The 27,814-nt window shown below is 45.7% G+C and overlaps 2 protein-coding genes across 2 annotated transcripts in view; one reads left to right on the forward strand and one right to left on the reverse strand.

Annotated features, from left to right (window-relative positions):
- The window catches only part of DTX4 (deltex E3 ubiquitin ligase 4), a 35,801-nt gene extending 22,898 nt beyond the window's left edge, over nucleotides 1–12,903 (forward strand). Inside the window, exons 4-9 of the mRNA XM_069108059.1 lie at nucleotides 965–1,126; nucleotides 2,398–2,459; nucleotides 3,271–3,423; nucleotides 5,195–5,356; nucleotides 6,162–6,251; nucleotides 8,697–12,903. Of these exons, the coding sequence (XP_068964160.1) occupies nucleotides 965–1,126; nucleotides 2,398–2,459; nucleotides 3,271–3,423; nucleotides 5,195–5,356; nucleotides 6,162–6,251; nucleotides 8,697–8,930 (863 nt within the window). The 3' untranslated portion in view covers nucleotides 8,931–12,903. The remainder of the gene's footprint in view (nucleotides 1–964; nucleotides 1,127–2,397; nucleotides 2,460–3,270; nucleotides 3,424–5,194; nucleotides 5,357–6,161; nucleotides 6,252–8,696) is intronic.
- A 5,173-nt stretch (nucleotides 12,904–18,076) lies between these two features.
- Nucleotides 18,077–20,758, reverse strand: MPEG1 (macrophage expressed 1). The gene has a single exon (XM_069108058.1). The coding sequence runs from the start codon at nucleotides 20,626–20,628 to the stop codon at nucleotides 18,448–18,450; it is 2,181 nt and encodes a 726-aa protein (XP_068964159.1). The 5' UTR covers nucleotides 20,629–20,758; the 3' UTR covers nucleotides 18,077–18,447.
- Nucleotides 20,759–27,814: the final 7,056 nt, after the last annotated feature.

The raw sequence follows: 27,814 nt of genomic DNA on the forward strand, positions 1-27,814 counted from the left end.
CACACACACACACACACACACACACACACACACACACACACACACACCTTTCTCTTTTAACAAAGAAAAAGAGTTAAACAAACCACACCAATACAGCAGCCATGGCTGATAGGGTATGCAACTTCACACAGCCATAGGTCCTCCACTTCCAGTGAAAGGAGGGTGGGGCATCTCCTCCTTTCTCCTCTAGGGCCTGGATTGGCAGCTATACTAACACCGCATCATTTTCCTTTGGTTTTTGTTTCTTCCTGTTTGTCATTGTGTAATTCTTCTACTAATTCTTTTTCCTTTCCTCCCCGTACAATCACACTTATATTCCCATGTGTCTCTGCATTCCACCTCTTCAGCATTTCATGGGTCCCAATAACAGTTCATTCCATGAATGTACCACTCGATGAGTGCACACTGTGTTTCCGGTTATTTGCTCCCACAAAAGGCGCTGCTCCAATTATTGTGGCATCCATGGGACCTTTCTGACTCTGACCTTCTTGGGGTATATAATACCCTTTACTATGACTTTATAGATGCACATTTTCTTAATGCCAGAAAACGGGGCCTCTCCATGGTCTGTGGTAATTTGTTTTGTGATCATTCAAGGCCCATGTGTTGGAAGGCTTAAAGCCTCCATTGAACAATGACATGGGAGAGACACAATTGTCAACCTCTGCCCAGGAAAGCTAGGCTTATTCTGGCCCTGTATGAGTGTGGCAGGTGGGACTTGGAGCAAAGAAAATAAAGGGGAAGATTTCTTTTGTCAAAGAGAGAGAATTTGAATGTCCTTTGGGAACAAAAGGGGAATTCAAGGAAGGGGGATGGGGAGAGTGATGCTTGAGGGAATCCAGAAAGAGGGGAGTAGAGGTTGGGGTCAGGGGTGAGTCATTGAATCTTGGGAGGCTGGGAGGGAAGGGAATGGGGCATCCTCATGAATTCTTCATCTGTTCTCCTCTTCCTGCTCCCCTTTTAGGAATCACAGGAATCCTCATGAGTGCTGCAGGACTGCCTGTGTGCCTCACCCGGCCACCTAAGCTGGTCCTGCACCCTCCTCCTGTCAGCAAGAGCGAAATCAAATCTATCCCAGGGGTGTCCAACACAAGCCGCAAGACCACAAAAAAGCAAGCCAAGAAAGGTATCTCCCTCCCAGCTTCACTGGGGAATGGGAGGTCAGAAGAGCTGGCTTTAAGGCCCATCTCTGCCACTAACTAACTGTGTGTCCTTGGGCAAGTCGATTCCTCTTTCTGGGTGTTAGGTTCCTTATCTGAAAACTGTAAGATTAGACCAGATAACCTCGTCCTTTCCCCAGTGCTGATATCTTATGTTCTAAAGGTCTCTTCAAATCTTTCATTTTCTCTTATAAAGTCTCTCCTGTCTCTGACCTGCTGGACTTCAGGGGCCCTCCCAGATCTGACATTTTTTGTTGGGAGACCCCTACCAATTCTGACCTTTCTGTATTCTGAGTTCCCTCCCAATTCTCATATTCTATGTTCTAAGGATTCTCCCATTCTGACACTCTTCATTCTAAGGGCCCCTCCAGCTCTGATATTCCATGTTCTCTGGGCCCCCTACTCTGACAGTCTATGTTCTGAAGGCCCTCCCAGCTGTGACTCTCCATGTTCTAAGGTCCCTCCCAGCTCTAACATTCCATGTTCTAATGGCCCTTCCAGCTCTGACATTCCATGTTCTAAGGACCCCCTACTCTTACAGTCTGTGTTCTGAAGGCCCTCCCAGCTCTGACTCTCCATGTTCTAAAGTCCCTCCCAACTCTGACATTCCATGTTCTAAGGGCCTTCCCAGCTTTGACATTCCATGTTCCAAGGGCCCTCCCAGCTCTGAGATTCCATGTTCTAAGGGCCCTCCCAACTTTGAGATTCCATGTTCTAAGGGCCTTCCCAGCTCTGACAGTCCATGTTCTCAGGTTACTCTTTTATCTAATATTTGCTGATTCCATGACATCCCTTCTTTGGACCTCAGATTATATCAGCCGCCACTTGTCTTACATACCTTATGGGAATATCGTGTGTGTCAAATGGAGGAAATATAAAGGGAAGCACTTTGAAACCTAGAAAGCATAAGACAACTGGGAGAGAGTCTCCCTCTTCTTGTTACCGGGCATGACCAGAAGAGGGCTGTGTCTTCACCCCTCCGTGGGGACTGTGGGGTCCATGTTCTAAGGCAAGACTCACATCTATGGGTGATGTGTGTGTGTGTGTGTATGCGTGTGTATAGATTTTACCCCCTCACTAGACTGTGAGGCCCATGAGGCATGGGCCCCAGTTTTATCTGAACTTTATTCCTCCCCTGATACTCTGTACTCAGAAGATAGATAATAAACGTTGGACATGTTTGCCATTGATATCATTGTCCCTCCCATGACCCCCTCTCATGTCCTTATCCCTTCAGGGAAGACTCCAGAAGAAGTTCTGAAAAAGTACCTGCAGAAAGTGCGTCACCCCCCAGATGAGGTGAGTCACTGCGGGGCTCAGACCGGGAAGGCCAGCTAAGGCTTCAGACGCTTATCACTGTCCCCTGCACTGTTAAATGGCTCAGTGGGCGCCTCCTCAATGGTTGATGTGGTTCTGCATCCACCAAAATAACCTCCTTCAGGCCTGGGTCTGCCCATGTTACCCCTCCTGTCAAAGACCTTCAGTAGCCCTCTCTGGCCTCTAGTGTATATTAGAGAACCCATTAGAATGCCAAATGTTCTTCACCTTTGTTGTATCATGTACCCCTTTGATGGGCTAAGTGAAGTCTGTGAACCCTTTCTGAGAAAAATGTTTTTAGATGCATAAAATGAAATACATAAAATTACATCAAAATATAGTTTTACAAATATATACACATGTATACACTCACATATATGTGCATATGCAGGCACACATGAACATACATACATTCATCCATGCATACGTACACACATGCATAATCATGCACGGTCACGGTCCCCAGGTTAAGATCCTCTGCCCTAGTTTGTCATGTAAGTCCCTTCCACAATCTGGATCCAGTCTCAGCCCTTCTACTTTCTGTCTGTCCTTCCTTCAGAGGCAGTGCCAGTTCCCTCACTTCCTTAGGCTTTAAAATTCCCCATCTGGGGGGGTTGGTCTTGGTTTGGATGACCTTTCAAGTCCCTTCCAACCCTAAATCTTATGAAACTTGAGTTAGAGTCCAAGCCCTGATACTGAGGAGCAGTGTGACCTCGGGTAAGTCTCTTCCCTGTTGTGGGTTTCCATTTCCCCCTCTGTGATGAGCATTTTCCTTCATGTGCCCCCCCCCCAGGATTGCACCATCTGCATGGAACGCCTTGCAGCACCATCGGGTTATAAGGGCCCCCAGCCAACAGTCAAGCCAGACCTGGTGGGGAAGCTGTCCAAGTGTGGCCACATCTATCACCTGCATTGCCTGGTGGCCATGTACAATAATGGAAACAAGGTATGTGTTGGGGTCAGCTTGTCTGGCTGGGCCCCAAGCTTATCTGGTCCATCCGGGACCACTAGGAAGAAGATGAGGGATATTGGCAACTTGGGTGCCACCCTGGCGGTGACACTTTTGCAAAGGGCATTGAAGCTTGGGGATGTCCAGAGGTGGTCGGCCAGGATGATGGAGGGCTTCAGCGCCATGTCATATGCAGATCAGCTGAATGGAGAGAAAGAAGTCTCCGAGCTGAGGTGATAGCTGTGTTCAAGTATGTGAAGGGCCTTCGTGGAGAGGAGGTATTGGACCCTCTCTACATGGACCCAGGGGCAGAAGTGGGAGCCATGAATGAAAGTGGGAAGAGGCAAACTTGGATTCACGGTCAGGAAGAACCTCCCAACAATTAGAGAGATCCCAAAGTGGAATGGGAGTGCCGAAGAGGAAGGAAATTTCCCCTCACTGGAGGGCTTCAGTCAAAGTGGGTGACTCTTCTCTGGGTATTTCGTAGACAGGAATTTCCCTTTGGATGTAGGCTAGACAAGATGGCAGCTGAGGTCCCTTATAACCTAAAGATTCTGGGATGCTCTGATGTCTGAAAAAAGAAAAATCAGTATGGGCCCAAGGAATTTCTAGAGGCTTCAAAGTAGAGGTCTACCTTAAGCTGATTCTGTGGCCAAGTCCTGCTTGGGGTTGGCAGAATTGTTGAGCTGGCCAACTTGGGTGTTAGCGGCATCGTCTTTGGACTTTTGGACCCTGTTATGCCTGACTGTGTCTGTCTTGTTCCTTTAAAGAGACTATAAATCTCCTCGAATTGTCTTCACAGGATGTCACTTTATGACACACAACACCTAGCACAGTCCTAGGCTCATAATCAAGACTAAAAAAGGCGTAGTTAGAGTCCACCTCACCCTAGCACTTTACACCCTGTGAAAAGCTTTCTGATGAAAGGTCTTGTTTCAGGGGAGGAAGCAGGTGCAGAGTGAGTATCTTCATGGGCACATCGTGATTGGCAGGGCCAGGGAACTTGAGCTTTGTTTTTTATAGACTCAGAGAATGTCAGAGTTAGGTGGAACCTTAGAACACAGAATGTCAGGTCTAGGAAGAGCTTTAGAGTGTAGAATGTCATAACTTGGGAAGGAACCTTAGAACTTAGAACTTTAGAGCGGGGAGGACCCTTAGGATACAGAATATCAGAGCTGTGAGGGATCTTAGAACATAGAGTATAGAATGTCAAAGTTGAACAAAACTTCAGATCCTAGTTATTCATGTTATTCAAGAGTAGGCAGGGACCTCCTACCTCAGCGGCCCTAGGCTAACCCATATACAAAAAGACTGTCATGGACTCGATAGGCAGTTTGTTTTGGAAGGGACCTTAGAACACAGAACATGGAATGTTCCAGCTGGACATAGCTTCTGAACACAAAATGTTCATGCTGAATATAATATAAATCACATAGCAGAGCTCAGAGGGACCTGACAGGTAATGGAGTCCTATGCTGGTATGTTGCAGTTGAGGATGTTGAATCTCCCAAAGGAGAAATGGCCTATCCTGGGTCCCATGGCTGGTGCCCACAAGAACCCCACTGTCTCCTGACCACTTTCCACTTCATCCTCTTGGGCTGGGTTATGCCACTTCTTCAGGAAAGAGGGGAGCGGGTACAGGGGCAGAGGTCGGCCCTGGGCTTGATCTGCTTTCACATTTTCCTTCACCTCCTCCCTCTGTCTTTGGAGATTTTATCCAAGTCTGTCTCCTCCTTTCAGCTGTTTCTATCTCTTGCTTCCTTTATAGGATGGAAGTTTGCAGTGTCCAACCTGCAAAACCATTTATGGCGTCAAGACAGGGACCCAGCCCCCTGGGAAGATGGAGTATCACCTCATCCCCCACTCTCTGCCTGGGCACCCAGACTGCAAAACCATCCGGATAATCTACAATATCCCCCCAGGGATTCAGGTGGGCATAGATGGACCCAGGCCCCCCACCCCAAGTGGGCCCTTGCATTTAGGAAGCCTCTGTATTGCTGTCAGGGGCTAATGGGGAGTCTTTCTCTGAAAATAGTAATGACAACCATAGAAACCCATTTCTGTAGTGCTTCCTTTTCATCCATAAAAAGGATGTTCCTTCCAACAGCCCTAGAAGGTAGGGAGTTCAAAAGCAATTAGTCCATTTTACAGATAAGGAAGCCCAGGCTTGGAGAAGGGACGTCTACTTACCTACCCAATTTTACACAACTGGTAAGTGTCAGACCTGGCATTTGACAGGTACCAGTCCACTGAGCATTTGCCAGCCTCAAGAGGCTTTTCTTCTTGTTCCACAAACCTCAACAGATGTATGAATGGTCCTTAAAAAAATGGGCACATTGTAATTGGCAGGGCCAGAGAACTTGAGCTGCAGTCTCTTTTTATAGACTTGGAATGTCAGAGCTGGATGGAACCTTAGAACATAGAATGTTAGACCTGGCAGGGAGGTTAGAATATGGAATTTCAGAGTTGTGTGGAATCTTAGAACATAGAATGTCAAATTTGGCAGGTGGCTTAGAACTTAGAATGTCAGAGCCAGATGGAACCTAGAACTTAGAACATAGAATGTCAGATCTGGCAGGAGCTGGTGCTGGTGGCATGTGTACCCACCTGGCCCTCCTTCTTGTACTGATAGAGTTGAATAGTGGTTTAGGTGAATTGAAAACGGCAGAGCTTGGGTGTTATTTCGGAGTCAAATGCTTTGAAAAACACTTTTTGTTTTTCTCTTATTCCCTCAGGGACCAGAACACCCAAATCCTGGGAAGAGTTTTACCGCCCGGGGCTTCCCTCGACATTGTTACCTCCCAGACAGTGAGAAAGGGAGGAAGGTGAGGATTTTTTCCTAGGGTCATGGCATTTATTTCTAACTTGGAAGTTGGAGCTTTTGCTTCTTACCAGATGAAGAAAGAAGAAGACTGGGGTCATCCCTGGCCTATTCTCTCGTCAAGGGGTGACACTGACCTGGAAGCAGTGGCCAGAGTAGTTCTTAGGCCAGAGAGAATGTGTTCCTCCCTCCTCAGTCTGGATCTTGAGAGGAATTGGACCCTCCTCACCTATGGGGCTTCCCAGGTCATGCCTCTATGGGGGCTTTTGCTTCCCTTCCCTCTGGCTGACATGTGCTTAGTCTTAACTGACTGTGATGTAGTTAGTCTTAAACAGATATTCTTAACCTGAGATCTGTGATTCCATGAACTCTTAAAAAATTTTTTTTAATTTTTACTATCTGTATTTCAATATCATTGGTTTCCTTTGAAATCTTCTGTATTTTAAAAACATGATTCTGAGAACAGACTGTCAGAAGGGTCCAAAGTATTAAAAAAGATGAAGAACCCTCATTCTAAAGAGAGAAGGAGATTGATGTTTAGGAGAAGGGCAGTCTGGCCAGGAGTCTCAAGACCAGGAGTTTCATTGGGTCCCTTCCCACAGCCCAGTCCAAGTCCATTCACCCTCATCTCAGTTTCTCATGTCAAATGAGGACAATAACACCTGCCCTCTTTATCTCACTGGGTTGTTGTGAGGATCAAATACGATAATTAATGTGGGAATGATTTGGAAATCATAGCACATTATACATGGGAGCTGTTATTAACTAAGTGAAAAGCAGTGGGTCTGGTTGGGTGGTGGCTAAGTTAATTATGAGGAGGTTTCTCTCTCCATGTGAGCACGTCTACCCCACTCAGGATGCTCTTAAATTATAAGCCCATTAAGAGCTACAATCATGTCTGATCTTTGATAATAGTTACAACAACAACCTGCATTTATAGAACATTTTACAAAGAGTTTTCACATCCATTATCTCATTTAATTTTCACAACCGCCCTGCAAGGTAGGTAGTGTGTGTTTCATTATTCCTATTTTCTAGACAAAGGAAGGTGCTTCCATATTTCGATGGAGGAAACTGAGGCTTCAGAAGTGAAGGTGGCAGTCAGGATTCCAGTCTGGGCCTTTCTGACTCTTCAGGCTGGACAGTAGCATGAGGGCCAGGATAATGGGAGGCTCAGCCTGCCAGATCCCACTACTGCCTGTCCCATCATCCTGGCCCTAGGACCATTCTGAAAACAGATTTGAGATAAGGCCTTGTTGGCCAACTCCTTTGTGCAGCCAGAAGTGCCTCTAGAATCGGGGAAATAAATCAGTGAATGAAAAAAGCATTTATGAGACATTTAATATGTGACAGGCTCAGGGAGGCTAGGTGGTGTAGTGAATAGAGTACTGGCCCTGGAGTCAGGAAGACCTGAGTTCAAATCCAGCCTCAGACACTTAATAAAAAAAAAAAAAAACAGCCATGTGACCTTGGGCAAGTCACTTAACCCCAATTGCCCTCTAAAAAAAACATGTGACAGGCTCAAGATACAAAGAATTACTTCATATCCTCAAGGAATTTGAACTATACCATGTGGAGGAAAATGGTAGCCAGGGAAGGGAGTTGTGTTCTAAGAAATTATAGGGATACCACGCGGAACCAGAGGACGGTTAATGACATTACCCTTTCCTGATGCAAAGTGGGGGGAGGGGCTCAAGGAGGGGAGGGTCCATGTTAGTATCAGGGTAGATGGCAGGATGGCCTAGTTGGAACAGAGAGCATTATTTCCTAGATTAGGTCTAGGCCTTTATGGCCTGAAAATGCTGTTTAAAATTTAGAATTTCAGAGTAGAATTGGGGTTTCAGGCCAGGTCTCCAGGATCGATTTGCTTTGCTTTGCACAGGTCATTCATTTTCCTCCCTGAGTCTCAATTTTCTCATCTGTAAAATGGAAGGGCTACATTGAATGTTCTCTCATGCTCTTTCCAGCTCAGGCATTCTATGTTATGAAGTGCTTTCTGGCTTTGAAACCACAGAGGCTACATTCCCAGATCCCTTCCAGCTGTAACACTCTGTTCTTGATTCTCCCTTCCTAGCTCTCTAAAGTCCAATCTTGCTCTGGTTTTCTGTGGTTTCTGTTCAGACACAGCTAGGTGGTGTAGTAGTGCCTGCTACATAGTAGGCATTTGATGAATGCTTATTCCTTTTCCTAAGATTCTGTTCATTCTGATTGTGAGTCTACAAAGGGGATGTTCTGAAATGCTGGAGTCGGGGAGAAGAGAAGCTACACTGGGGTTGAGAAGACGAGACAAGGGGGAGCAGTGGAAGGTTTCATGGTCAAGAAGGCCGTGGCTCAAAGCTGAGTGGTGGGCTCAGGATGCCTCACAGCAAGGACTAGATGCTGAGTCTGTGTCTGAATGTCGCTCTGACTTTGCACCCAGGCCTTTTCTTCCCTCTCTCATCCTGCCCAGGTGCTGAAGTTATTGCTGGTAGCCTGGGATCGGCGACTAATCTTTGCTGTGGGCACCTCCAGCACCACAGGAGAGTCTGACACGGTCATCTGGAATGAAGTCCACCACAAGACGGAGTTTGGCTCCAATCTCACAGGCCATGGCTACCCAGATGCCAATTACCTGGACAACGTGCTGGCTGAGCTGGCTGCCCAGGGCATCGCGGAGGACAGCGCTGCCCTGGAGAAGGACTGATACCTGAAGGAAGCATGATAGGGGGAGGGCTGAACACCATGGGATGGGAAGTAGAGGGAGGGTCCCTCTCCCTTTGCTTTGCTTTCCGCCTTTGCAAGTGACAGCCCAATTTATAGGCTATGTCATTCATAAACCTCATCAGATACAAGAGGGAACATGGGACAGAATCCTACTTACCATGTTCTCCATGAGACTGTAGTCCTGGGGAGCAAGGAATTCCCCTAGTGGGGAGCTTGGCCAGCACCCTGGCTAAATGAGGTGTGGCCATCACTCCACACCCTGGGCCTTGTGAAGTTGGAGGCTCCATCCTCTTGGAACCTCTCCTTGGTGTTTACACTCTGCTTCAAGAGCAGAGTTTCAGCTCCCTCTTCTCTTAGGGGAAGGGAGCAGGGCCCTCACTGTGCAGGGTGGGTGGGAGGGAGGGGGTGGAACCGGTTAAATCGCTGTGACATTGAATGCCTTGGCCAATGTGGGGTCAGACTGATGGCTCTTGATGAGGAGGGAGGCTTTTGCAGAAGCCTCTGGGAGCATCATTACCATGACCTGCTCCCCCCAACTTCTTAAATGAGGCCACTGGTTCTCTATGGCTGGTGGCCCCTGGGGTTTCTTCTCTGAGCTGGTCACTTCAGCCTCTGCTTCATCAGCTGGAATTGAGCCTGAGTCTGCTCTGCCCAGAGTTGTTCAGGTTTCCACCCAAGACCCTCCATCCTCTTGCCCTCTTCCAGGTCCGAGCTAGCCAGCATCTGAGCTGTGCTCAGGGAAAAAAGGCCTTGCTCACCTTTTTCCCTTCTGACTCATGTCAGCCCAGCCAAATAGAGACCTGGTTCCCTTAAGTTCATTTGTTCACTGTGAGTTGAGTCCATAACAGACTCTGTCCCATCTGTGTATATGCCATAGGGCACATTCCTTATCTCCATGCATCGCCCATCCACTTCTCTCCTTCTACCCCTTTTTTGAGCTGGTATCAGCCCCAGTCCCAGTTTTTCCCTGGGTACCTAGCCCATTTGAACTGGAATCTGAACAGAACCAACTCATATGCCCGTCATTTCCCCTCAGCTCTTAAGCAGCCCACAGTGAAACTGGAATGTGTTTGTTCCAGCCTGTGAAAAGACCAAGTGGGAAGAGGGAGGTTAGGGGAGAAGAATGAGAAGGCCTAGAGCAGCATCTCTTTATCACCAGATATGATCAGCACCATGGACAGCTCCTTGATGTCCCACTCTAGGCCTCCTGTCTGTCTTCTACAGAGAAGAGATTTAGAGGTAGATGAGACCATGGAGGCCATCCATTCTAATCTGTTCCCCTCTTTTACAGATGGGGAAACTGAGGCCCAGAGAAGTAAAAGGATTTTCTTAATGTCCCACAGATAGTGATTAGAACTTTAGAATTGAACCCATCTTCTGACTTCAAATGCAGTGTTCTTTCTACACACCGGGCTGCCTCTGTTAAAGTTTTTGCCTGGCCATAGAGAAGGAGAGACCCCTCTGTTCCTGATCTATTTCAGCCTAGGTTAGAACCCAGCTGGGTTCTCAACTTATTCTGAAGTGGGATAGAACCCCACCCACATCTGGTCTAGCCTATGTCTGAGCAGTGTCTCTGGGGGAGGGGTGTTCCTTTGGCCCAAACTTCTCTTTTGCTATCTGCTCCCAGTGGGGGAGAAATTAGGGTTCAGAGAGGAGAGAAGGGGAAACTCTATTTCCCTTTTGAAGATGGTGTGTTCTTTGAACTGTGTGTATGGGGGTGACTTCCCCTGGATATGGATTTAAATTTATATGCCTCATGTTTGGGGGGCCTGACGTATATATGTACATATATTTCATGATGTTTGGAATGTTTTTTGATGGTACTTCAGTAAGGAGTGGAGGCCAGCCCCATAGATGGCTTGTGGAAAACCCATTTTGAAATGATGGTGGCCAGGGGCTCCATGACCCAATTTCCACCCAACTGAAAAAGAAAAAGCTGATGCAGAGATTTAGAACCCATTTCAACTTGCTTTCAGCAGTGGAAGGTAGCTAGGAAACAACTGGTGACCTCTTCTAGAGGGAACATTGGTAGGAATTTCTGGTCCTTTCAGGGAATGACCCACCATTTAGTTTTTTCTGTTCCTCCCATGAAAGGCTTGTCATTTTCTCTTACTAGTGAGCTGGGGATCAAGCAACCACACTCACTGTACACCTTGAAATTTCTCCCACCTTCCCAATTTTCTCTCCTCAAGGTTAGAGCCTTGAAAACAATAGCCCTTCATCTGGGTCATCTAACACAATTCCCTATTCCCTCCAGAGTATTAGAAAAGGAAGAGCTAAGAGTGCCTTTCCTTTGGAGATTCTGGTCCCGTGTTTTAGTGGTACTTGGTTAGGGTAGGCCAACCATATTTTTCCAACCACAAATTGGAACACATGATGTGGCACAGGATATTCCTCAGAAGTTGGCTTTCACAGGGTTGTGTTGCTGCCACACACCCAGTGCCAGGCACACTTATTTGTTACCCTTGTTAATTCTCTGGGCTTGATAATAGTGAAGAGGTTAGGGAACCAGCAAAGTTGGAATGGGTGAAGGAATTGAAGGGAGTTGATGTTAAAGGGGGGAAGTAGGGGTTGTTGACCAGTGAGAAATGGGTGTGAAATACTAAAGTGAGTGGTTTGACTGAGGATCAGGCCAGGGACAAGGAAGATTTGGATGGGGGAAGCAGGAGCCACAAGATGATAAGAGCCCAGGGAATTCATCAAGGTTGGCCAGCTTACCACTTGGGTTGTCCTGGGCAGTTAGGGTTCAAGCCAGCCTCCTTTTCTGTGAAATGTCTAAGCTGTGTTTATGTTCCATAATGGGGGTCCTTCATCTACCCCGGTCTGACTCCTTCGGTTTACAACATTCAGAGTGTTCATTGAGCCCTAAAGGTTCGTAGGAGCATAGATTCTGAACTGGAAGAGACTTTGGAGATCCCTGAGTCCAACTGTCTCATTTTATAAAGGAGACTAATGTCCAGAAGGGTGAGATTATTTCGCTAAGGTCATATAGATAGTAAGTGGCAGAGTGCAGACCCAGAGCCCTGGCCCTAGCACCTACACTGCTCAGTTTTCCCTTCTTCACTGTGCCAGCTGAGGGTGGGGACATTTCTCAGCTCCTTTTCCTTTGCCAAGCAAGAAAGGTACTGGCTCTTAAAAGTGTACCCTGTGGCCTATAATCCAAATGTGTTGTCAGTGGGCATACCCTTCGCTGGCACAGGGAAGTCTTTAAAGGTTCCATCCTTTAACCTGGTCATGTTACCCAGAAGCTTCCCGACTGTACTCTGCAAAAGCTGACGAGTAAGCTCCAAGATCTGGTCCCATGAGGCCTTTGGCAAATGCCTTGCCTGCCCATGGGCTTGGTCCTAGGCAGAGCTATCCTTCCCTGGAGGCCCTGCTGCATATCCATTGCCTGCCCGGGAGAGAGCTCTCGTCCTGACCCTCACCATCCCAGCACCAGCAATGACCTGGGCCCTGCCTTCAATCCGAGACCTCCTCTAGGCATGGTGAATGGGGTTCAGTCCCTGCAAACCCCATCCCGTGTGCATGTAGGAGGAGCGTGCGTGTGGGTGCGTGTGCGTGTGTGTACGTGGCTTTTCTTTTCTTCTTTGTATAATTTGGAGTTGTCTGTGTTTTTATACTTGGTCAGGAACCTGTGGCATCCTGAGGTCCCACTGACGCGGTGAGCATGAGGGTATGAGGGGAAGCCAGGTGGACAGGCCATTGGGACGGAGAAAGATCCCTGCCTTCCACCTGTCTGTTGTCGTTGGAATTGATTTGGGGCTTTGGGGGGAGGTGGGAGGGAGTGGGCGAATGTCCTGGTGTATTCTTGATTTGTTTGTTTAAAAAAAAAGTGCTTGGTTTTTTGTTTGTCTTTTTTTTGGCGGTCTGTGCTGTATTGCTCTGCGAGAGGACAGCGACACCTAGCGCCCATGGGGGTTGTGAGCAGAACAATAAAACAAGAATTCTCAGTGTCCCAGCAGTCTTCTTGGTGCTGGTCTGTGCGTCTCTGTGGGTCTCTGTGTGGTGTTGGGCCTTCCTTCTAGGAAGTGCTAGGGTGGTTAGGGGGAATCCCTTTCTCAGGGGACTAAGCTAGCTGACTTACTGTCCCTACCACAATTAATGAACTGGCAGCAGAAAACAAAGAAATAAATTGGTTCTTGGGGCTTTTCTTCCCCCCCCCCCCAGTTTGCTTTCTACTCAGGGGTTCCTTGATTACCATCCCCCTCCCTCCAGACTTTTTTCATTCAAGAATTATTCATTAAGAACTCTAGGGGTGGCTAGGTGGTGCAGTGAATAGAGCACCGACCCTGAAGTCAGGAGGATCTGAGTTCAAATCCTACCTCAGACACTTAAAAACTAGCCGTGTGACCTTGGACAAGTCACTTAACCCCAATTGCCCTTCAAAAAGCAAAAAAACAAAAACAAAAAAGCTAGCACAGGAGTGGTCTGAAATAAATGCAAAATTGTATGGAAAAATTCGGCCCCCCCTTTTCTCGTGTTTATACAGGGCCTGTAGGTGTATAAAGCTCTTTGAGCCAGCTACCATGTTTCCCCGATTATAAGACCTATCCCAAAAATAAGCCCTCCCCTTACTGTGTAAGATTCCTCTAAAATAAGCCCTCCCCCGAAAATAAGCCCTATTGAGATTGCTACTGTAGTGAAGGTGATCCCCTGCGCTACACGCTACATTGCGGTACCCTCTGTATGCACCGTCCCCCCCCCCCCCGTGAAACGCACGCTGCGCTCCGAGCTGCATCTAATCAGAGCTGCAGCAGTGAGTGCGTCATCCTGTTCTTTATTGAATTCATTATTGAATAAAGGTACATTTTTTTGTTCACATTTACCTGTTTATTAAAATTGCTGTCAATGTTCATTAAAATAAGCTCTCCCCTGAAAATAAGCCCTCTGGTGTTTTTCTGTCCAAAAAAATAATGACAGTGTCTTATTATCGGGGAAGCACGGTAGGTGGTGCAGTAGATGGGCACTGGTCTTGGAGTCATGAAAACTCATCTTTCTGAGCTCAAATCCAGCCTCAGATACACATGTGACCTCATCTGGTCCTCACAACAGTTCTGTGAGATAGGTGCTACTATCATTCCCATTTTGCAGATGAGGAAACTGAGGCCAAGAGACGAAGTGACTCGCCCAAGGCCGTAGAGCTAATAAATTTCTGAGTCAGAATTTGAACTTAGGTCTTCTTGATTCCCAATTGGTTACAAATCGACGGTGCCATTTAGGTAAAAGGAACTTTTCAATTCTCTCCAATTTCATTGCACGCAGTTTTCAGTCAGATTCCCTATTAGCATATTCAGTGTACTAACATCCCGGGCACTGGGCTAAGTGCTTTATGAACCCCACGTGTCACTGGCGGGAGGGATGGCAAGTACCTCAGTGGCACAGGTTAGAGATCCAGGAATCTCCTGGAGGGTCCCACCTTTTGTCTTCCTCCTGACTGTACTGAAGCCTCTCTCCCTCATCCCACATATGGGGGTCACTCTCTACCCAACTATAGGCCTGTGATCAGAACTCAGGGCACCCCCTGGAAGCTGTTACCAGGGCCCTAGTCGAGATACGGGGGAGCATGGTGGCTGCCTCCAGGTTCAAAGTACACACAATGGCTGCGTGTGTGTGATCAGTCCTCCAGGGCCTGGATTCACATCATTCAGAAACAATATGTGATAGCCTGTCTTAAACTTATTGCCTTGACCTATATAATTCTATTAGCCAAAATAATCTCCCCACCTCCTTCCTCCACCCATGGATATTTATTAAAAAAAAAAAACTTTTTGTCACCCGGACATATTAAAATCAGGCTTTGGTTGCAGTATTTTTTTAAATTCACCTCTAGGTTACTCTCAGTCTTACGTTTTGAGGAGTCTAAGATCACCCCAGTGTAACTGGCCTCTTAGGGATGACATGGGAAGGATTCAATTTTGACAGACATTCACAATCTACTGAGTGGACCTATGTTCAAAGGATGTTGCCTTCAAGGAATTTCTAGTTTGCTGGAAAGTTATGAGATGTATACAGAAAACATAATACAAGATAGGAAGTGATCATGCAAAGTACGCCAGGAAAATGAGTTAGGAGAGAACGCTTTCAATGGGGAAGGGGTACCTGGAAAGGCTTCATAGAACAGGGTGTGATATCTGAACTACACTCTTAAGAAAGAGAATTTCAACCAGCAGAGAGATGAGGAGGGAAAGGATCCATTGGTAAAATCCCACCCTGCTTGCTCTAGTCAGGGAAATGGGAGAGTTGAGACCCAGTTCTACTGGTACTTGCATGGCCTCATACAGGTCATAACATCTGTCTAGAACCTGATTTGGAGGAGATGAGAATGGTGGTGATGCAAAAGACGATAATGGTAAACAACTTTCATTTATACAGCTCATACTGGCTTGAAATTTTCCTTCCTTACAATAACCCCACAAAATTGGTAGTGTGAGTGTTTTTATTCCCATTTTAAAGAGAAGGACTTGGAGGCTTAGAAAGGTAATATTATTTGCCAAAAGTCACACAGCTATTGATTTGGCAGAGTGAGGTCTGGAACCCGGGTTTTCAAGACTGTTGCACTATACTACTATTATACTTTCTGCCTCAGTCAGGAGTGCTTTGAGCTCCTTAGGAACGGGAAAAAAAAATATTTCCTGTGAACTCAGAGATTAGGTCAACTCTCAGTTACACAGTCTAGAAAGCAACATAAGCATAAATAATCTCAAACAACAGATAATTAAAATGTGTCGGAGAAAATCATATGATTGAGGGCAAGGAAGAGGGAAGAAGCAGAAAGTTCTTCTGAATTGAGGGGGGAGGGCAAAGTACTAATTGGACCCCATTCCCCAGATAACAAGAGTAAGGACTAGATCTGTAAATTCATTGGGTCAGGGAACTCCCAGATGAGGAAATTCCCCCTTGCAAATCCAAGTCAGTATGTCCTCTGAAAGTGAATCTTAGAAAGTTGTCTGAGGTACTAAGAGACTAAGTGATTTGCCTGCGGTCGCTGGCCAGTATTTGGCACGGGTGGGACTTGAACTAATCTCCCTGCTTTCCGGAAATCAGCTTTCCATCCTATGAACTCAACGCTGATAAAACATACAAACATATCTTCATATTAGAAAGACTTCAAGACTTACAGACAGCTTTCCTCTAGGAAGTGTACTGGACTGAAATCAAGCGACCCACTGTGGAAATGGGCTATGGGCAAATGGAGGCTGAGGTGAAATGCTCTCTGAGAATACGGCAAACAGAAATACTCAAGAGATGATGGCATTTCTTTTCATAAGTCTATAAATTGTGGAGAAGGTTCTGAGCTACATTGGTGAAGGAAATTCGTCTTTGAGAGTTTGCTCCTCTAAATTACAGGGTCAGGGTTTTTAAAGATAATGATAAATATGTCTTATCATTCCATTAAAAAATAAAGTGAATCATGATTTTTTAATTCACTTTTTGCTTAAGAATAATGGAGAAATGGTGACCAATCAATCAAAAATCATTTATTAAGTGCTTATTCTGTGTCTGGCACCAGGCTAAATATGGCAGATAAAACAAGAGACTAAAACACTCTCATTCTTCCATGGCAGACAGCACGCCGTAACTAGCACATACTAGATACATGGGAAATAAACTGAGAAGGGAAGGCAGTGGGGGGGGGGGGGAGAGGGAGAGGCAGAAATGTGTTATGCAAAGGATGTGATTTAGGCTGAGATGTGAAGAAAGGCCGGGAGACTAAGAGACAAAGAAAAGGAGAAGAATATTCCAGGCATGAGAGTCAGCCAGTGCAGAGGCATGGAGGGTGGAGAGGGATGTTCCTCCAGGCTTTCTCCATATAGTCTGCTTGGGTAGAGAGGGTGGAACCTGTCCTTCCATCTGCCCCACCCTCCCAGCTGGGTATCTCCTCTCCCAGTCCAACTATGTTCAAAGAAAGGCAGATTTCCTGTTCAAAGGAACCTGAGGTAAAATACATTTGGGGGCAGTCGTGTGTAAGTCCTAAGAAGTAAATATACTATTGAAGTGTCCCATTCAGCAGGAGCATGAGAGTAGAAACTGAATGGTTGTTGCAAGTGATGGATCAGAATTCCTATTTCCCCTAGGACAGCACCTTCCCAATCAGTCTATCCTCTCTCCTCTCCCACTGCCCTCAGGATATTTTTGGAACAGAAACATTAGGCAGTTGCACCACAAAATGCCTCTGAGAACTTTATGGCCCCCTTGGAAGGACCACCATTGGTCTGAACTAGGTAATGCTGAATGATGGATTTTTTTTAAGGAAGCAGAGTTGGAAGTGGGCTAAGGAATGTAGAAAGGACACCCCATGATAGCCGAGGGCCTTGTCAGTAGGACCTGTGCTGTCCCAGTAAGGTGAGGCCCCAAAGACAGAGACCCAGACATTCAATTTCTGGCTCTTCTAACCCACCGTTCACTATGTATCCTTACACAGATTCCTCCTTACCTACCGCAAGCATGGAGATACCCTGTGCTTCTCCCTACCTGCCCCCTTCCTATGAACTCTCTCATCTTCTCTCTCTCCCTCCCCCAGCATGAAATTGGTTTTCAGAAGCCTGAAATGTAAGCTTATTCTTTCACTTATAAACAAAGTTGAGAGACTGATGCTTCACGTAAGCCATGATCCTATTGAGAATGACTGGAGACAAGTAGAAGTATTCTCAGCCCTTCCTCTCCATCAGTTTCTCAGATTCACAGCAAAATCTCAAAAGCCTTCCCAACGTCCCATTTCCCTGTTTGCTTTGCTGTCTGCAGGTGGTGACTTTCAATCTCTAATTTTCAGTAACATTCTCTTTTCTTTTCTTCCTCCTCCCTTTCCCTACTTGCTTGCAGTGTTTGTTGAATTACATTTTTATTTTGTTTTCCAGTTAATAAGCATTTATTTTTCTCTCCCTCCCTCCCTCCTTCCTCCCCTGAATACATCCTAAGATAATTTAACATAGAACGTCAATGCAGAGGACCCCAAAATGCCATTGGTCCCCTTCATCCCTATGTTCTGACATTGCATATCCTCCTATTCTATATTCTAAAGTGTCTTCTGGGTCTGACTCTCTATGTTCTGAGACTAACAAGGATGTGGAATGTTAATGAGATCATCTAGATTCGAAACAAAGAGCACAGACTGTCAGAGAACAGAGCTAGAAGAGCCTTTTTCCATCTTTATTCTTTATTTGATCTAAAAGAAGACAAAACCCAAGATGTCACTCATAGCATTTGGGGGGGGGACCTTAGAAATTAGAACCTAGATGATACTGTAGTCCAATCCTTGCCTCTCCATCTCAAGCTAGAGGAAACTGAGGCCCAGAGAGATTAAGTGGAAACAAGTCATTCCACCCTTTTCCTAACCCCCAAGAAGAGAAGAGAAGGTCCCCAGGTATATATGCTATTGCCTTTCTTAATTCCTGAGACAGCAAGAGCAGCAAGGAAACTAAAATGGGAGAGAAGTCAGAGTAGAGAAGAAATTTAGAGCTCTGGCCAGGGATCAGTTCAAATTATTCCCAATCAGAAATTCAAACTGGTGAAGGACACTGCTCCTGGCTTAGCTCACTTGTGCCCCCCACTTCTCTTGATGCCCCATATTCAGCAGTAGCCTCTATCAAACTTTTATTCTCCTCTCCCACTTCTTCATACTCCCTGTTCTTATACCTACGGCTGCCATAGATGGCCAGAGTGATCAGGGCTGCCAAGACAACAGTCACAGCAGCTGTGATTCCAGCTGTTGCCCCACCGGATAAACCACTGCCAGACTCACGGATGCGAGTTATGGTCCTTCGGACTTCAGAAGGATCTGCCAACTTCCATAGATGCGTGCTGGAATCCTTGATCCAGGACTTCTCACCCTCACTGCTGATAACCATCACAGTATTGGTGGCAGCCTGACTCATGAGAGGTGGCCGGGAGAAGGGAGGCAGCCTTGCAGGAGGCAGAGAGCCCCCAGTAAAGAGCCCCGCTTTGACACAATAGGATACTTGGCAGCCATCACTAATCAAAGCCAGGTGTTGGCTGAAACCTGCTGGGCACTTTTTCAGATAAGGTCCACCTTGATTCTTGGAATGGGATAAGTTCACCAAAGGATTCCCCATATCACAGCTGAAGAAACCACCAAAGGGCACAGAGAACCTGTAGCCCAGCTCATAGTCTTGGCTGGTGCAAACATGGAGACCATCCAAGAGCCTCAGTGGCAAATAGCCAGATGGGCATGACTGAGCATTGGTTACAGGATTGATGGTCCTGCCACTAAAGAGACCACCAAAAAGGAAGCCTGAATTCTCAGGGACCTGGCCACTTGCCACACACCAGAAAGCTCTGAATTCTGCCTTTGCCACTCGGAACACATCCTCACACTCTTTCTTACAGAAAACCCACAGGCTACACTTGCGGTGGCATTCCAGGAAGTTGTATCCTTCTTCTCTAAAATGGGAATGTAGCAGGACTGGGGAATAGTTTTGTGGACAGGAGAAGCCTCCAGTGAGCGGATTCTTCTGCTCTAGTTCTGGGCACAGAAGCACAGCCTCCATCCCTGAGATCTGGGTACACTCCTGATAAACTCCCCCAAAGGTGAAGTTGGTCATTTTCCCCTCACATGACCCATCGTCCATGTTGGCTTGGAAATTGAAGTTGGGGGAATCTCTGCTGGTGCAGCCAGGGTAGGTATTGAAGGTGTAATAACGCCTCACTGCAGCTTCCACAGTTTTGGATAGTTTCTTCACCAAGGGAGCTGGCAAATCAGGCAAAGTATCAGAGTTGATGAAGAAATACAGGGGCAAACCAGAACGGTCTATTGCTACCAAGTGGTTGGTAATGGCCTTTTGCCAGCCTTCAAGGGTGATGCCTGGGTAAAAAGAGACCCCACCAATGCTTGCAACCCTGGAGTTTGTTCGGTTGGAAAGATAATTCTTCTGGAAGACGTCCTGGGAGGTATGATTATCTTCTATTTTGAAATTGACGATATTGTGGAATGCCACCCCAGCAGATGCAGTAATGCTGCTGCGGGTAGTCTGGCTGTCATCTAAGAAGGAAGCCATAATCTGATCCTCCTGTACTAAGATGGCCCCAGCATCCACACTGGTGATGACATGAGTTCCATAGGTGAGCACCAGGAGTTCTGCCATGAAGTTAGCCATTCGAGTCTGGTTATTCTCCAGGCGGTCAGAAATAGCCATCAGCTCTTTCTTGAATTCCTGGCTTAGCAGTGAAATAGGATTGACTTTGGCTGTATAGACCAGGTTTCTCACCTGGACCCTGGTGGTCACAGCTTGCTCCTTCACCTGATGGGTCTTCATCTTCTGGAACTCAATGGAGAACTTGCCATTGGCCACAGAGAAGAGGGAGACCTCTGTGTTGATGGAGGAGGAGGTGGTACTCTGATAGTTCATCCAGCTCTCAATGATTTCAGAATTCATCTCCAAGTTGCTCTGCTTCTGGGGGATTGTCAAGATTTCATCTGGGATGATGTACTGCCCATCTTCCGTGGTCCGGCAATTGTTGTATTGCAAGAGCAGCACCCTTCCCATGTCCACATTCCTCAGATTATCCCAGCCCCCACCAGGTAATACCTCCAGAACTGGGAGATTCAAGGCTTTCCTGCATTCTTGAAATCCAACTTCAGGGGGATTCTCCAGAAGGACATCTTTTCCTTTCCCCAACACAAGGACAGTCCAGAAGAGAAAGATGCCCTCTAAACAGTTCATGTTTGCAGCAATCCAAGACACACACTGCACTCTAGTCAGTGGCAAAAGAACTTGGGAAATGAACCAGCAGACTAGCCCCGGCTGAGGCAGTAAAGTGAACAGTTCCTCTTTCCATGCTGATATTGTTGCAAAATAGAGAAATGAGAGATGATGAGAAATAAAAGTTGGCAATGGGTGTAGAAGAAAGACGTGCTGGGGATAAAAATATCTCTCCTCTCCTCCCCCCAAGTCCCCCAAAAGATCATTATCCCATTGAGAGAGCATTTCTAGGGGTCAGTGTGGTGATCTGGAAAAAGCACTAGATGGTGGGAGGAAGGAGAAGGGGAATCAGAAAATGTTGGCAGAAGTCACAGTATGACCTTGAACATATCACTTCAGCTTCATAGGCCTCCATTTTCTCATAGATAAGCAAATTGGTCTGGCTATCCTGAGGTCCTATGTTCTAGGTTCACTTCCAAGGCTGTCACTGTTTGGTCTAGGGATCCAGATCCAGGCCTGGTAGTCTATGTTCTTAACTTCCTTCCAAGGTTACCATCTCTTCATACTGAAAGAGACTGGCCATCCAAACTATTCATTAGAAGTTTTCAGCTCTCTAGCTTAGATCACAGCTTTATCAAGCTTTATCATGACTCCCTCCCAAATTAATAAAAAAAAATGAGCCTACATACTGCTGTATGTAGGCATGACTAGAACTCCAGACATTCACATCCAGATTCTGCATTCTGGAACTAGAACCAGAGACGCCTAACATTGTGTGACTTTGGGCAAGTCATCTCCCCCTTTGGAACCTCAGTTTCCCCATCTGTAATAAAAAGTTGATCTCTAAGGACTTTTCCAGCTGTGGAACTGTGACTTTTCTGTCATCACAGCTATGCTTTTTTAAAAATTAGGATTAACTCATAGCTGCCTTCCTTCTTTGGAAATACCCAGGTATTTTGAGTAAATGAATATGAGGGAATATAGAGTAAATCAGAGGAGTTATTTCAATTTGAAGCAATGTCCAGTTGAATCCCAGAAAGCTGCCTGCAAACTTGGGTGGAACTCACTTAATCTTCTATTTCCATGGGCTGGGTCATCAAGGCTGTGACCTCAAGTCACCCAAACATCTGGGCTAACCTTGAAAAACTGAGCCAACCATCCAGATGTTTTGAAATTGATGCTGTGACTGAAATGTTCATTTCCCCACATCCTCTGACATTTTGATAAAAACCTATGGACCAAGATAAATGACTTTCTAGATATCATTCAACGAGTAAGATCCAAACTTGAGACTAGCACTAATATGCCTGGCTCCTCCCCAGTTCCCAGAAGTGACTCTACCTAATCCTTGTCCATTCAATCAATCAATCATTTATTAAATGCCTACTATGTGCAAGGCACTGTGCTAGATGTGGAGATACAAAGATAGAAATGAAACAGTCCCTGCCCTCAAGGAACTTACATTCTTTTTTAAAATTAGATTTTTATTGATATCTTTGGCTACATGTTACCTAGACTTGCTCCTGTTCCCCCCCTCCCTGAGAGCTTTCTCTTATAGCAAGGAATTCTTTTTTAAAAACAGAAGAAGAAAAGAAAGGATCTAGTAAAACCAATCAACACACTGAAACAAAGAAGCTTGGTCTATAAGTAACGTAAAGAGCTTACCTTCTGATATTCAAGATAAATTCAAGGGAGATTTGGGGTTGAGGGAGGCAGTAGCTTCTGGCAGGATTAGAAAACACTTGACTTGGAGCTGGTGGCACTGAGTTTTAGTCCTAAGGGAAACCAGGGACTCAGGAGGCGACAATGAGCAGGCAGCACGTCCTAGGCATGGGAATGCCTACCCAAAGAAGAAGAAGCCGGAAGTGGGGCGTCCTGTGTTAGGGTCAGTATCAAGACCAGTGTTGCTAGATTAGAGAGCCCATGGAGGAGAGGATGTAGGGACATTGGAGCCAGAGTGTGAATGACTTTAAATGCCAAACAGGATTTCACATTGGAATCCAGAGATAGTAGGGGCCATTGAAATTTATTGAGAAGGGGAGCGATGTGGTCAAACCTGTGCTTTTGGAAAAATCACTTCAGCATACGTATGTAGGATGGACTGGAAAGGGAGGAGATTTTGAGACAGAGAAGCCAATTAGAAGGTGAATGGAATAGTCTCACTGAAAGAGAATGAAGACCTGAGTTAGGGTGGTGGTTTGGGGGACAGAGAGAAGGGGACACTCAATTTCATTGATATGGAATCATGTTGACATAGAGGCACCTTCTGGAAGGAAGTGCAAGTAGAGGGTGAGGATCTCAGGGGGTTGTCTGCTCTCATCACACTCTCTAATAGTTGAGGGGAGCAGAATTTGCTCTGCCATTCAGGGAGCACAATGAGACTCCTGGGGCCCAGTGGGACTATTGGGGAAAGCCCAAACATTAAGTGAGTTCTGTTGGTGGATTGAAGCCATCAGACTAATTTGGGGCCATTCAAGCTGCTTGTACCTGAATAGATTTGCCAGCTGTTTTCAGACTAGACTAATTAGCCAGTGATTTGGGTATTGAGCTAGAAGATTGGCTCCCAAAGCCTGGGGAAGCCGTTGATGCTGAACCATTTGTAATCTGCTATAATAAGCTGGTTTAAACCTCACTCTCCCAGCAGAAATGAGCCCTTGCAGATGGTGACATTCGGTGGAATGCCAGCAGCAGCATCCTTTCATTTCTCACCCCACTCCCTCTCCCATAGAATGTAAGTTCCCCGAGGCCAGGGACTGGTTCATGTCATAAGCTCAGAATCTATTGCTGTGTCTGGCATTTAGTGGCACTTAATAAATGCTCATTCATAAGATTGTAGCTCTAGAGGAGAGAGGAACCTCAGAGATCTTCTAATCCAGTGTCCTCATTTTATTGAGTCCCAGGAAAGGGAAAAGACTTGCCCAAGGTGACACAGGGAGTACACATCAGAGACAGGATTTGAACCGAGGTCCCTTGATTCCAGAACACATGCTTTTTCCACAGTCCATTCCTTCTTATTATCACCATTTTCCTCACCACATCATAAATTTGAAACGGGAATGCAATCTAACTAGAGTTTACTAAGTGCCTAATATGACTGAGGCTCTGTACTATGTGCTAGAACTACAAATGAAAAAGGGAAAACAGTCCTTACCTTCAAGAAGCTTACAGTGTCTTACAGCAGACCCTGGAAGTACTACTGTTGGGAGATTTGAGACCAGCTAGTCCGACCTCCTAATTTTGACAGAGGCAGAGCTGAGGGTTAGAAAGAGGGGCATGGCTCGCCTGTGCTCACACGGGCAGTAAGCAACAGAGCCAGAGGTCTTTGTGATAGTAATGGCAATTAAAGATTCCCCTGTATTGGGCTTGGTTTTCAAATTGATTGTGTTGAAACCCAGAGCTTGTTAATCCCACCTGTGGGATGGACTTGTTGATGTGAAAAGAAAGTCCTGAACTGGGAGGAGCTGGTGACGTAGATTTGGAGAGACACAAGAGAGAGGCGGAAGATCTTTTTGGAAGCAGCACCTCGTGGAGGGAGAGAGACTAAGAGAATTGCTGGTGGCCGCTTTGAATTGCCCTGGACTTTTGAGACCTGCCCCCTGAGCTGCCAAGGACTGAGGAGACATGGCTGTTTTGCTGGTACTTTGTCTGTCTGTTTTGATGTTGTTTTGCCAGATTTGTCCGCTGGTGAAAGACTGTCCTTTTGTTGAAGAAGTCCTGGAACCTGGCATTTGGTTAAGAAGCCCTGAGACTGTCCTGCAGACAGAGAGTGAATACTGTCCACTGGTGAGGGACAGTGCTGTTGTTGCAGGGGTCTGGAGACTGTCCTGCAGACAGAATGAATACTGTCCACTGGTGAAGGACAGTGCTGTTGTTGCAGGGGTCTGGGAGCCTTTCTGTTGGTTCAGAAGCCCTGAAGAAGGATTTTCTTGTTGTATGTTTACAGAAATCCTGGGAGAGGGCTTTGCTAATGTGTTCAGGGGTTCTAGGACTGTTCTACAGACAGAGGATAAATTCATGAAGGGATTGGCAATGTATCTTATGGCCTTGCTAAGCCTTGTCTCCCCAGGAACTAAGATTGCTGAGACCTTGCCTGGTGTCAAGATGAAGAAAAGACCTCCATTTGGGTATTAAGTGCTGTGTTTAAACTTGATGTAACTCTGGGGTAGATTCAATTGTGATCCAGGGGTGGGGAACTTTTGACCTTATTGTGCTCTGTGATTGACAAATGTAGGTACTTTACCTATGTTTGGAAACTAATCTCCATTTGAGAAGAGGGGTTTTGTGGTGGACCAAATGAAGGTATAGCCTAGGGGTGGAGAAGTATTTAGAACAGGGACTTTGTAATTGATTGAATGATTGGAAGGTCCTGGGGTGGGGTAGTACTTGGAGATTATTTAATCACACTTAGTAAATGCTGTATTTTGAATGATGTCATGTTTTGATCTTCTCTGTTCTTGGTTTGTCACTGAATAAAATGGAGAGCCCCTATGCTGGTATTTTGAACCTGGGAAGTTGCCTTTGCTTGGTATTACAGTACAGTCTTCATCAAGACCCTAACATTTCTAAAGCTCTCAACCATTCTAGAAGGGAATCGAATATGGCTCCGCTGCTGAACAGTTTCTTTTTTCAAAGTCATGTGATAATAAGGAATAGAAAGCAAGAAGAAATGGAGTTTTTCTTCATTTAAAATTTGCATTTCATGCTTGAGAAAGAAGGGTCTCCCAGTGATGACTAATTAGCATGAGGTGGGTGTGCTTGACCGGCGTCTCACACTTAGATTTTGTCTTGCTCCTTCCTGGCTAACTGTTTTTATTTTCTCTTGGGGTTTTTCCCTTTTTCTTCTCTGTTGGAGCTTTCATTTTTCCATTAACATCCAAGAGTTCCAACCCAGTCTTTGCTCCATATTGACTGGAGGGTAGTGTGTCTGTTTTTCTTACAGGCCTTGTTGGTTCCATTTCTTCAAGGGGAGTAAAGATTTCACTTTGTTAATTGAAAAAAGGCAGGGAAGTCAAGTGGTTACTTTCACCCCCTTTTGGGGGGGCCCTGTCAGATATCCATCCCTTCCAATGCCCCTTCCCCTTTTTGTTTCAGTCTGGGCTGCGGACTCACGTGGCCCCAGGAGGAAGGAGCGGTTATTTTTGAGTTCTGCATTTTGGTTGCTATCTAAGCTTGTGATGAAACCTCTGCTGTTGTAACAGTACCTCTTCTCACCCCTGTGACTCAGGAGGCAGCATTGTAAAGAAGAAAGAGAACTGACCTGAGGCCAAGGGAGTTGGGTTCAGATTCTGCTTGTGACTTTTACTCCCTGTTGGACCTTGGATGAGTCATTGGGCTTCAGAATGGTTTATCTAGATGGCCTCTGAGCTCCCACCCAGCTCCCCGTCTGTGATGATGATTTTATCCAATCATTTCTGAGGTTTCATTTGAAATGCTGGTTGGTTAGGCAACAAGGTGCTATTTTTGGCTGCTGGGTTGAGAGAATTACAAAATGTGTAAGTTGGAGGCGACCTCACAACATGGAATGTTAGATGCTCTGTCATTATAATGCCCAAACTCTGCTCTGAAGAAAAGATGCAGAGGCGGCTACTACGGGTGAAGAGAGAAGCCTATGGCGGCAGATTCATTTGAGGGGTTTGTTAGTTTAACTGAACTGCCTTTTTCCCCTCTGACTTTTCTATCTTAAGGGATAGCTCTTCAAATAGACCAGGAGGGAGGGAGGGATTTGGAAATTAAAGTGATGTAGAGACAAGATCTATCAGTATAAATTAAAAAGGGAAAAAATGAGGGAAAACACAGAATGTTAAAGTCGGAAGGAACCTTGGGAGCAAGAACTTCCAGAGATAGATAGACAGATGGTAAATGTCAGAGCATGAGGAAGAATGTTAGACCATAAACCAGGGGTTCTTAACCTTCTTTGTGTCATGGACCCTTTATTCAGTTCAGTGAAGCTTCTCAGGATCATGGTTTTAAAGGCATATAATAAAGTATGCAGCATTACAGAGAAAATGAATTATATTAAAATATTGTTATCTATCTATGTGCATGGATACATATACATACATATACAATCATGTTTCATGGAGCCCAGGCTGAAACCTCTGCCACACATAGGCAGTGCCTGGGACGTGTTAGATTCTGAATGAATATTTATGCAACTGGATTGAATTGAATTGGAGAGAGTTGGATGATATCTTAGACTGCAGAACATAGAATGTTTGAGTTGGAATGGACCTTAGAATAAAGAATTTAAAATGTTATGATGGAAAGAGACCTTAGAATGTAGGACAGAGAATGTTTGAAATGGGCGGCGGGGCGGAATCTTGGAACGTAGAACATAAGAAGTTAGAACTGAAAGGAACCTTGAGAACACAGATCACAAAACCTTGGCTCTGAAAGGGACAAGAGAGCAGCAATCAATGAGCATTTATTAAATGCTTCCTAGAGCCTATCAGAGCCAGGCAGAATCTCCTAGAATGGTAGAGACCTCGGAATCATCCAGTCCAACCACCTCTTTTGACTTATTTGTGATTTGAGGATAGAACTGCCAATGTTTTCATTTTGGAAGCTGATTGCTCCAGTAGGGATGTATGCTATTCATTGACAAGGAGGAGAACCCTGTAGGCAAAAATGGAAGTATAGTGTGAAATGTTGGAGTTCATTTTATTTTAAACTAGTCTATTTTATTTAGTTTATTTTAAACTAAGGCAACAGAAACTAATACCCTTGGTTACACCTGAGATAGCCATTGGTAGCACTTTACTACTTCCCATCATTTGTACTCTGTAATTGTATTTTCTTTCCACCTCCCTCCCTTCCCCTCCCCTCTGCTCCTCACCTCTTCTGTCAGAAGAAAGCGCAGATAAGGTTGAGTGACCTGCCCAAGTCATAAGGATAATATATAACAGAACTGAGATCTGAACCCAGGAGCCTTTTCTTTAGAGTCGGGGGGCTCTTTTCACTGTTCCCTGGGGCCAGATTTGAAAGAGTTAAAATAGAAGTCCAATCAACCATGTGGTTCAAAGTGAAACTAAGTCTCTCCTTTGGTCTCATTTCTCAAATCTAATCACTTCTTGTCTCTAATTTCACTTCCTCTTTTGGAACAGGGTTTGGATAGAGGAAGTACCAGGTTGAGTTTGCCGTTTAGGAACTAGCGTGCGCGCGTGTGTGTGTGTGTGTGTGTGTGTGTGTGTGTGTGTGTGTGTGTGTG

The sequence above is a fragment of the Petaurus breviceps genome, unplaced genomic scaffold (assembly GCF_028583685.1).
Source record: "Petaurus breviceps papuanus isolate PSGF00001 unplaced genomic scaffold, PetGlider_PUasm1.0 90330, whole genome shotgun sequence".
Taxonomy (NCBI): domain Eukaryota; kingdom Metazoa; phylum Chordata; class Mammalia; order Diprotodontia; family Petauridae; genus Petaurus; species Petaurus breviceps.

Bases quoted from the DNA above. Each gene is read 5' to 3' on its own strand.
- MPEG1 (XM_069108058.1), bottom strand. From the start codon at position 20,628: ATGAACTGTTTAGAGGGCATCTTTCTCTTCTGGACTGTCCTTGTGTTG.